Source organism: Cebidichthys violaceus, unplaced genomic scaffold, assembly GCF_023349555.1.
Source record: "Cebidichthys violaceus isolate CVI_PGR_0920_01 unplaced genomic scaffold, fCebVio1.0.p SCAF_47, whole genome shotgun sequence".
Lineage (NCBI taxonomy): Eukaryota > Metazoa > Chordata > Actinopteri > Perciformes > Stichaeidae > Cebidichthys > Cebidichthys violaceus.
The window spans coordinates 149,774-160,199 of NW_027176672.1; the positions used below are offsets into that span (position 1 = coordinate 149,774).

Sequence of the window (10,426 nt, forward strand, 5' to 3'; positions counted from 1 at the left end):
CATTATTGACTTGTACAAAAAGAAATGGCGTTTATTGAAAGGAAGAGATGGTTAAAAATAAAGTAGTATACGTTTTTGTCTCATATGATTATAAACATGTAACAATTACTTATATTCACATACAACTATTACTTCTGCAGATTAGGTTCACATACATACTACCAACATAACAAAAACACTGCTGCAAATACACCATATGAAATAGTTCACGTAACTGATGATAAAAACAAATCACTGGTGCCATATGAGAGCAAAAAGGTTCAGGATTCAGGGGATATAGTGTGATTATGGTTTATATTGAGTCAGTAAACGATTCATTCTTCTGTGGTGCATGCATACAAATGGCACGTAATAATACAAATGATTTCCCAAACATTAGTTATCGTACAGTCAAAGGTAAATAGACCTCCTGTGTCATCTTGAAGGGCACTGGTTTAAGATGCTCCATCAGTTCTACTAACTTGTGAGGCGTTAATACCGTTTTAAATGCCCGTGTTTGACTCTATTGGACATCGACCGCCTCGTGTTCATGAACTCCTCACTAATCGGTAAAACTGACTTGCATGTAAAACTCATTTTGAAATCTAAAAGGAAAAGAAAACCTCCATACGCAACCGTTGCAATTTACATCACAGCACAGCAGCAGGTAGCGGGATAGTTATCTGCATTTACTTTGAACTCATTCCCGTAAACAAAGTAAATGTGTGATTTCCCTTTCCAAGAGTAGGTCACCTTGGTGACGGGGATCAGCTCGATGGTTTGACGCTGCAGACAAAGAGCAGATATGAGCATGTTATGCAAACACCAAATTAGGCTTCCATCCCAAGTATTGTGCAGTCTTTATATAAATAAATGACTGTAATGTAATGTAATGAATAAAGTAGATGTTACCTGTTGCAGGATGCGTGACGTCCTCGAGTACTTGCCCTGGTGTTCACTGACGAGGCGCTCTGCAGCATTCACCACCACGGGGTCTGGGAAGCCTATCACTGGGTATACCTGCACAGAGAAATCCAGAGAAAGAATGAATAAGTGCAGAATGACTGTTGATGACTTTCATTTATTAGTTGACAGATCGAGCAGGATTACAAAACTTGCGTGGGACAATTATGACCTCTGAATAAAATAATAATCTGAATAATCAGAGTAGGTTTTAGGCCCGACACCGGTCAGGTCCTCTGGCACGAGTCCGTTAGTGGTTCCAAAGTACAGGAATAAAACCTTTTAGTTCCTGAAACAGGCTGCCTTTTGGCTTGTCAGTCATCTGCGAAGCACTTTGAGCTGCACTAACCTGTATGAAAGGTGCTATACAAATAAAGTTTTGATTGATTGAACACCATGTCAACGCAGCACAAGAGTGCGCATAGTGAGAGGAGCGTGTCGGTAGCAGCAGATCATCAGTGTCACACAGGATGCGTTTAGCTGCAGAGCGTCTGTGTGGTCGCCACAGCGCTCAGACCCCAAAACACAAGAACTGTACAATAGAAGCTCACCGTTAACCTTGTAAATCACGAGTGTAACACTAATTGTCATGTGAGCTGTGTAGACCATTGAATCGATTGTGTACATTTTTTAAGTCTTACACCAACTTGCAATAAACAAGATTTAATAGATGCAAGCAAAGTTTACTATTCACACCTTGCACACAAATCACCGAGGCTAATATTGTTCAAATGACGGCGATTCACACAACAACGAACAGACCCCAAATTCGTCCAAATGGGGTCTGTATAGGTCCACAAACAGAAGTGAGAGCCGGCTCTCTTCATCCAGCCTGTTGCAGGTCTGTTGTCATTTACAGCACAAAATCTTTTCTCCCATTCACTACTAGTACTAGTGAATAAATGTGTTTAATTTGAATAATGAATACTGCTGGATACAGTAGACTAAGCTGTTAAAAAAGACATTTAAGTGACAAATGAAAAAAAAAGATTTTAGAAAGCTCAATAAAAAAAATAATACTTCGTACTTTGCAAGCTGGTTATTAGTCTAATAAGTCAGAAAATATCTAAGCAATATGCACAGATTGAAGAACCTAATCCTCCCATGCCCATATTGTGAAGGAAGTGATGAACACCATCTCACCAGGTACTGAGAGTCCCTGAAAAGCTCCTTGCCAGACACTTTGCTGAGGTTGTCCAGCTGCAGTCCACTGGACTGTTCCACAACGTAGTTATCAGAGTTGTTGGTCCTGCAAGCACAAACATAAAAATCTAAAAAGTTACACAGTGACCAGCGGTGTAAAGTAACCATAGAAGTTAATGACTTTCAGATCGTTAAGAAAAGACAATTCTAAGCATCGGTTAAGTGGGACATTCACGACGCACCACTTCACAGTGAGGCTGATGTAGACCAGCAGTTGTTGTTTTCCATGACATGTTGGACATTGCATGGATCCTTGACCGTGGCAGTGGTTGCAACTGTGAACAGAATAATGTCTGTCAGCCTCTTTGAGAAGAAGCACCAACACTGCACCGTTTATAAACTGTGCTTGTACTTCATCAGACTCTTACTTCTCCCTCCCTCTGCCACTGCAGTGGTGGCATCGGTCTTCTCCGTGGCGATAACCGGACCCGTTGCACACCCAACAGACTTTCTGACGGGGGCAAGAAAAGAAATCACATGATCAGCTGATGACCACAAAGGTCTTTGAAGTAAACCCTGTTTGAATGAGGTCTGTGGACTTTACTCACATTACCAGCGCCGGCGCAGTCTTTGCAAGGTTTTCGGCCCATTCCCACACACACGTGGCAGGCCTGTACGTGAAACAGAGTTCTCATCAGGAACGATCTCTAACAGCTATTACAGGAGCTTTGTTCCATCCTCAAACCGTGTGTATAATTCACCTTCATGGACGACGTATAGGGAACCTTCATGATCTGTTTGTCTTCCACAAAGAAACTGGGGACTTTGACAGGAACGTCCCAAGGACCCGGAGGCGGTTGGGCGAAGGCGTCCACTGGCTGGCCTGATCCAAATAGAACATACCAGATCATCAGTGAAAATAGCAGACGCCACAGAATTCAACTCATGTATTTAATGCACAAGGCGATAGTCCTGTACCATGGTACGGCTCGTGACTCCACTCTGTAGATCTTGATTCAGTGAAGGTTTCCAGGCGGTACTACAACACCAAACCAACGACAAATTCTTATTCATGCTCTAAACATCCAAGACGACGACAAGAGCTTTGACATCTACGGATTATTTTCCTGCTCTTCCAAAACACACACACACGTATAACAGAATGAGTTCCTACCCGGTAGGTGTTGAAGGCGTCCATGCTGGTGATCACGCCGTCCTTTGCTGGCGCTGCACTGTAGCAGCACTTGCTGGAGGCATACAGGGCGAACGCCTCCCGGGCAGTTTCTTCAGATATAGACGGGATGCTGTCAGCAGTCAGAGTTTATTCTTTATTAGTTTAAATTTAAACAGCGACAGGTTTGCTGATTTGACAGGCGAAGAAGCCAATGACAAAACAAAACAGGAATCTAGAAACACAATGTATGAAACATCAGACCACAGCTGTTACTGTTTGTGTTTCTGTAAATGAGAAGGTTCCTCTCTTCAATAGAAGATGAGAGGCATGAACTCTTATACTGTTATACATGAATACTTCTCCACTGTGTGACGCTCCTCTGTAAAAACACATCTAGCACAGAAGAGGATTTCATGGAGCAGGAGGAATGTTTTGGGATTATATTTACCAAGAATGCCTCATGAAGGGAAAAAAAGTTCACTCTTTGAAAAATCACGTCACTGATTTCAGTTCAATGTTTCAAGAGGAAGTGGCTGTTGTAAGAGCGCTCAGATTGCTTTAATGTTACAACACATCATGGGAATGAGTTTTTGCAATATCCTCAACCGGAATGTTGAGGAGATAAAAAAGGGAACAGTGGAGCTTACTTCCAGTGTGGCTGTTCAGGTCCAGGTTGAGGCTGGGGAGGCGGGAAGGCCGGCATCGGAGGGGGCAGAAACCCACCTACAGCAAATATGGAACGGTTGTTGTTCTGTTTAATTGATTCATCTGAACAGCAATCACTCAGAGTCCTCTTTTTATAAACATAACATATACACTCAGTGGTCACTTTATTAGGTACATGTTTAAAATCCAACAGTCCATCCATAAGTTCCACACATAATAATGTTAATTTGTGCTTCACACTGTCAGAGGTTTTAATTATGCATGTACTGTATGTTTATTATGGAGGTTGTAGTTTCATATTGTGAGGTGTTTCTAATGTGTTGCCTCCCCATTTGTAAACATGAGGGGGAGAAGTATTATAAACAGATTGTGATATGATGCAGCCTTGAACAATGAGGTTACATAGAATATGCAGCACAGCGTATACTGGATTTGGTTTAGGTTGTATGGATGTACTGTAATAAAGCGGACAGAGCGTGAACATGGCAGCACTGGTAAAGGACGTTTACTGTACCTCCTCCTCCTGCCAAGGTGCCTTCATAGCCGGGCATGTTGTCAAACATGCTGGCCGGAGGAGCGCTGGGGCCCAAGAAGTCTGCGGCGGCGGGTGGGGCGAACATTGCTTCAACGAAACCAGAAGAACCAGTTCAGGTCATATGAGTTGGATGTCGGCCTAGAGTTCCACGTTTTTAACCAAGCTTTCATGAATTACACAAACGAGTAGGCCTCATGTAATCATTCAAATAGCGCGAAAAACTGCTCGAGATTCTAATCGCATCACTTTGATCTTTCTCCAAACGGAGTTCTTTAAATTCCCAAGTGGCGAAAACACAGTTTTACACCTCAACACCAGCAGGAAGGGTCGCGAGAGAGAGAGTGACGTACCTTGGCCCTCGGCGTTGTTCTCCATTGTGACGTGTTTCACACCTGCTTTAAAGATCTCAAATCCTTCAACAAACTATACAACTTGTGTGTAAGTATAGCGCGCACAGAACACCCGACGAGCTGGGCGGTAACCGCAGCCTGCACGTAGAAAATGACGTCACCCGTGTGTGTGTGTGTGTGTGTGTGTGTGTGTGTGTGTGTGTGTGTGTGTGTGTGTGTGTGTGTGTGTGAGAAGCGGAAGTGTGCAATTACAACACTATTGTAAAAGATTTCAGCTACCATGTAATGACAAAAAAAAATAAAAGTTCAGTGCACCCCCCCATGGAGTTTACCGGGTGCCCCCTCCGCCGCGGGCGCGTATCCCGGATTGGCCATTCCGTAGTTTCTGTTCTGGTGGCTGCTAGTAACCGAGAAACGAAAGTTAAGCCAGACGCTGACAAACAACGTTCGATACATTTTGTTTGGAGTAAAAACAAACAAATAAAATACATGAAATAGACAACTAGTAACAGTTATAAATGATAAACAATGAAGCGACGCTCACCCCAACACCGGCTGATACTCCATGTCAAAGCCCTGGAAAACAAGCGCACGACCACACACAACTCTTCAGATGGTCTCTGATCACACACGTGCGTGACGAGCGTGACATCGATTATCATGTGACAAAAAGTGTATTATTAACCCTACCTTTTAATCACACCACACCTTCCGTTTTAGAGAATCTTGCAGCTTCTTCTGACTGTCACAAAGTAACACAACTTCACTTCTTTGTGTGTTTTTTGAGTTCAGCTCAAGGGCTCGATCTTCTGTGAATTAGTATTTATTGATAAACCTCAGTTTAGAGAAGTAACAGTTATAGCCTCCGTCCAAAGTAAAAGTCCAATGTCTCCAGGAAGTGCGCACAATTCCCGTTTTATGAGCAAACTGATTTATTTGTTTAAGTGGGCGTGAAGCTGAAAATAAAATAACATAAAACTCACAAACAAAAACAAAACACTAAGACTAAGATTCATGTTGTTTCATTTCGTAGATTTTGAGAAATAACTTTAAATTCCCAGTGGAAAGTACAGGGGTTGTGATAAAATACAGTACCCACAATGCTTTGCAGCTGTCACGGAAGTCCTTTTCTTTCCTTCCGCCGTCGTTGAAGTCCCTTTTGGATTTACATCGGCGGGTGAGTCGATGCAATCTATGTTCATCAGTGAGATTTAGGGCGGTATTTCTCCATCCGAACGTGGATTGTCGATCGTAGACATCTATTTAATATATATCGGATGAAATTGACGGGTTTGTCATCGTCGACCGTCTTTAACTTGTTGTTTTGGAACGAACTGCTGCTCAAACAGCGACCGCTGCGGTGCTAACGCTCTCTGTAGCAGTCAGTAAGGGCCTGACGTACAACGTGGCTCACCGATGAGCAATGTCAAATAAGAGCCACCAGTTTCTAACACTACACGTATTGTAAAATGTTGATTTATGTCTGGACGGTACTGTAAAAGCGAATTGGTTGACGTAGAGTAGCATGGCTAGCTAGCTAGCTGACTAAACATTGACTGCGCCGTAGAAGCTAGCAAGCTAGCTAGCTGACGTTGAGCAACACGTTTACCTGAAGCTCACACAGCAGAAAAGTGAATGCCCACATGTTAGCCGCATGTTTAATAATTGTGTGTAACCAGAGCTAACTTGCGTGTTTAAATGCGTCAGTGAGTTGCAGGTACTGCAACACTTGCTAATGAATCTTCCCGAGCTAATGTAGCACGTTGTGCTGTGTTAATGCTGCAGCACTGACATGGACCTAGCTTTGGTTTTAACGTTAGTTTGTCTTTGTTTGTCTCCTCAGTCACCATGGCAGCCCTCAGGCCCCTCACAAAGCCCAAGATTGTCAAAAAGAGAACCAAGAAGTTCATTCGCCATCAGTCTGATAGATATGTCAAGATTGCGGTAAGAGTCTATACATGACATGCTCCACATGCTCAGCTGGTCAGACTGCTGCTTTCTCCTGGTGGACATGCAGGTAATTTAATCCTCGAATATCTTTTATCAACAGAAAAACTGGCGTAAGCCCAGAGGTATTGACAACAGGGTCCGCAGGCGGTTCAAGGGCCAGATGCTGATGCCCAACATCGGTTATGGTAGCAACAAGAAGACCAAGTACATGCTGCCCACCGGCTTCAAGAAGTTCCTGGTGCACAACATCAAGGAGCTCGAGGTCCTGATGATGAGTAACAAGTAGGTTGTGTGTGTGTGTGTGTGCACTCACTGTGAATGATGTCGATGACTTTCCCCTTCCTATCAGTGATTGGTATCAGGTGTGCACAGTTTGTTCAAATGCAGAGATTTTGGGATATCTGCTGAGACTTAAGCTGCAACTTAAGTAGAATAGTTTAAATGCAAACACTGAGGCTTTCCTAGGAATTATGCATTTTGTATTTTTGAGCTTCGAATGGATCGATTGACCGAAGTGGTGGCAGAAGTCTCAGTAGCGGAGATCTCAAATCTGGGCAAACGGGAATGATTACATGTCGAGGACAAAGTGGATGAACTGAACCTTAAATGGCAGCGAGACTTGAAACTGGTTTATCCTCTTCAAACTATAAATGACGCAGTAATAAAGTAAACACTGATCAGTACCACACACATCGTCTGAGGTTAGAGACTACTCTTTAAGACTCCTTTAATAGTCCAGTATCTGACATCAGATGGGAATAATAATCAGTTCTGGATGCTTGCGGAGCCTCATGAGAAATATATTTGGGCTTCATAAAAGAGTTTTTAAGCAGGAAGTCCAGCATGGTTCAGCTGCCTTCCAACATCCTGGATACCAGGTGTGACTGTTGAACCAGAAGGTGCTGCTCTGAGTGGTGAAGGAGAGTCTAACATCTCATGGCTGTCCTCGTATTTAACACATGCAGTTTCACTTTGTATGGTTAAAGATGAATATAATCATGTTTCTTAGGTATGTAGTGCCCTTCTTGCTTTCTGTTTAAACCACGTCTCTGGTGTTTGACTGCAGCATTTCAGAGAATAAGAGGCTAGCTTCTTGTCATTGATTGATCCGATACGACCTCTTTAATCCGAGTCTGACTGAACGTAGACCTACACAATAGTAACTCACCAGTTTCAGAGAGGTGGTTGAACTGATCTGCTGTTTGTAGTTTAACTGTATTCTGAAGAACTTCAGGTAGATATGGGGGAGATAATGGATGCTGGAGTTAGTTCAAGGACCGGGTTAGACCACTTCAATGTGCAGAACTTCAAACCAGTGTATTGTGAGCCAGCTAACACGGCTCACCCTGCAGCTGATGCTGAACACCCTGCACACAGTCGACTCTCACCGGAGCGAATGGACGAGGGATTGTCACTAACATGATTCATATTAAGACATTACGGTCCAGTCAGTGTTTCAGAGAGCTTTGGTTTTGTCTGCTGTGTGAAGCCAGCAGCTAGTAGCAATGTGAGCAGCCAGTCACTGTTATTGAGCAACACATACATGGAAGTATGAGTTGGGTTAATGAGGATGTGTTTTACTGGTTAAATGTAATCAGCCCAAATAAATTTGTCTTGCTGTAGGTTCACATTAAATGGCAACTTTGTAGTTCATCATCCTCAGTATTGATTAAGTGAAGCTGACGTGACCTCATTTTATAACATGTTTTGGGAACATTAAATGTTTAAGTGAAGCATTAACTAACACTTGGAAGTCATTTTTTACACGGGCGACTTATGCTTGTAAGAAGCAGTTATTTGTTTACGGCTTTATTTGACTAGATGTGAGGCTATTTGTCCTCCACTGAGTCGACATGTTGGAACCTCAACACACAAAACATTTCAGTGAAAACATTTTGTTAACTCTTCCCTCTCCTCCTCTGCAGGACTCACTGCGCTGAGATCGCCCACAACGTCTCCTCAAAGAACAGGAAGGTGATCGTGGAGAGAGCGGCTCAGCTGGCCATCAAGATCACCAACCCCAACGCCCGGCTGAGGAGCGAGGAGAACGAGTAGACATTGTTCACAATAAATGTTTAAAAATTCAACCCGGCTTGTGGCTCTTTTTTTAAAACGGGTGCCAGGGAGTTCTGATCAGAACGTTTGTGGCGTGATATTAAATCGGGAGTTCATTTTGTACGATGCTCGGGCATCGGCATGATGAAGCGCTCACACGTGCATGAGCTCGTCTTCATCGGTCTCTCCAGAGCTGGTCGACTTCTCCCTCGGGTAGAGGGGGGGGTGTAGATGGGAGTTATTCCTCACTTCTCTTCCAGATGACTGGACGCTGAAACGGAACAAAAGGGCCGAGGTGCCTGAAGAGAGAGTTGACCCACATTGTAAGTGGAGGAGGCCGTAAGTTATCACTGCTTCTCTTCCAAGACGTGACGCGTTGCTTCTCAAAGAGCACCGGCTTCTAGTTAATGAGACTTCTAGTTAATGAGACTTCTAGTCAGTGAGGCTTCTAGTCAGTGAGGCTTCTAGTTAATGAGACTTCTAGTTAATGAGGCTTCTAGTTAATGATACTTCTAGTCAGTGAGGCTTCTAGTTAGTGAGGCTTCTAGTTAGTGAGGCTTCTTGTCAATGAGGCTTCTAGTTAATGAGGCTTCTAGTTAATGAGACTTCTAGTCAGTGAGGCTTCTAGTTAATGAGGCTTCTAGTTAATGAGACTTCTAGTCAGTGAGGCTTCTAGTTAATGAGACTTCTAGTCAGTGAGGCTTCTAGTCTGACGCTTCTAGTCAGTGAGGCTAATTAGTGCGGCTTAGTACAAAGTTAGACGTCAAGATGGAACTTCATTTATCCTGAGGGAGATTATTTGTGTAGGAAAGAGTTCAAATAAAAGATTATCGGTAAGGTTTAAGAATGAAATGTAAACTGGACGCTGGTAATTCAAATGCCAGTAAGTAAACGGTTAAAGATGAGGACCATACATGAGTCAATGAGGTGCAGGTCCAAACAAATCCCCCATCTCTGCTGTCCATCTGTGTGAAACGATCTCCCATGGTGCATTGTGGTGGTTGTAGTTTCTTGCTGAAGCTGCTTCTGTTTATGTACATGTAGCAATTAAAGTATAAATAATTGTGTGCTAAATTTAAACAACTAGGGTTATTCAGGAAGTTTCAGATACACTTGCACTCCAATACTGCTACATGCAGAATATGATGCATCAAAACATTAGCTCCACCGTGACGAGAAGTAACTCATAATACAACACTCGGAAAAGGACCATTCTGCCCAACGAGTACTTTTACTTCTGGTACTTTAAATCAGAATCAGGTTTATAGAGTATTGCTAAAAGATGGGAGCACTTCTTCCACCACTGACCTGTGAAATGATCCCCGGGCTTTAACCTCTTTAAATAAGACCCGTAGAAGGTTCTGTTGTATTCTTGTGTCTTTAGACAGTGTGTTTATTGAGAGGACTTGGTAATGTGTGGAGTTGTTTCAGCATGTTCAGGTGTTCCATCGGTAGAGTAAAGACTGTTATCAGAGGAATGGCCGCGGCTCAGATCGTATATTGTTTTGTGATGCTCACAGTCGGCTCCCTGCAGAGAAAGTTTCCATTGCATTCTGGCAGACAAGCTGTGCCCTACAGCCCTGAGCCCTCTGCCATCTGCTCCTGTGGAGC

General features: G+C 43.2%; 2 protein-coding genes across 8 annotated transcripts; one reads left to right on the top strand and one right to left on the bottom strand.

The window, feature by feature from the left end:
* Positions 1–2: 2 nt before the first annotated feature.
* ssuh2rs1 (ssu-2 homolog, related sequence 1) lies at positions 3–5,796 on the bottom strand. Of its 7 annotated transcripts, none has more exons than XM_068729804.1 (14): positions 5,501–5,796; positions 5,355–5,386; positions 5,143–5,207; positions 4,440–4,547; positions 3,907–3,982; positions 3,260–3,389; positions 3,064–3,124; positions 2,847–2,968; positions 2,694–2,756; positions 2,514–2,596; positions 2,328–2,420; positions 2,086–2,191; positions 892–999; positions 3–765 (listed from the first exon to the last, which is right to left on the bottom strand). In XM_068729804.1, exons 2-14 carry the CDS (start codon positions 5,375–5,377, stop codon positions 625–627), a joined length of 1,179 nt encoding a protein of 392 aa, XP_068585905.1. In that variant the 5' UTR covers positions 5,378–5,386; positions 5,501–5,796; the 3' UTR covers positions 3–624. The 7 variants fall into 7 exon arrangements, with proteins under 7 accessions (XP_068585905.1, XP_068585902.1, XP_068585904.1 ...); XM_068729801.1 differs by having other exon boundaries at positions 5,143–5,210; XM_068729803.1 differs by lacking the exon at positions 5,501–5,796 and having other exon boundaries at positions 5,143–5,210; positions 5,355–5,459.
* Positions 5,797–5,901: 105 nt separating this feature from the next.
* Positions 5,902–8,847, top strand: rpl32 (ribosomal protein L32). Its single transcript, XM_068729808.1, has 4 exons — positions 5,902–5,987; positions 6,654–6,754; positions 6,861–7,042; positions 8,686–8,847. Exons 2-4 carry the CDS (start codon positions 6,659–6,661, stop codon positions 8,813–8,815), a joined length of 408 nt encoding a protein of 135 aa, XP_068585909.1. The 5' UTR covers positions 5,902–5,987; positions 6,654–6,658; the 3' UTR covers positions 8,816–8,847.
* Positions 8,848–10,426: the final 1,579 nt, after the last annotated feature.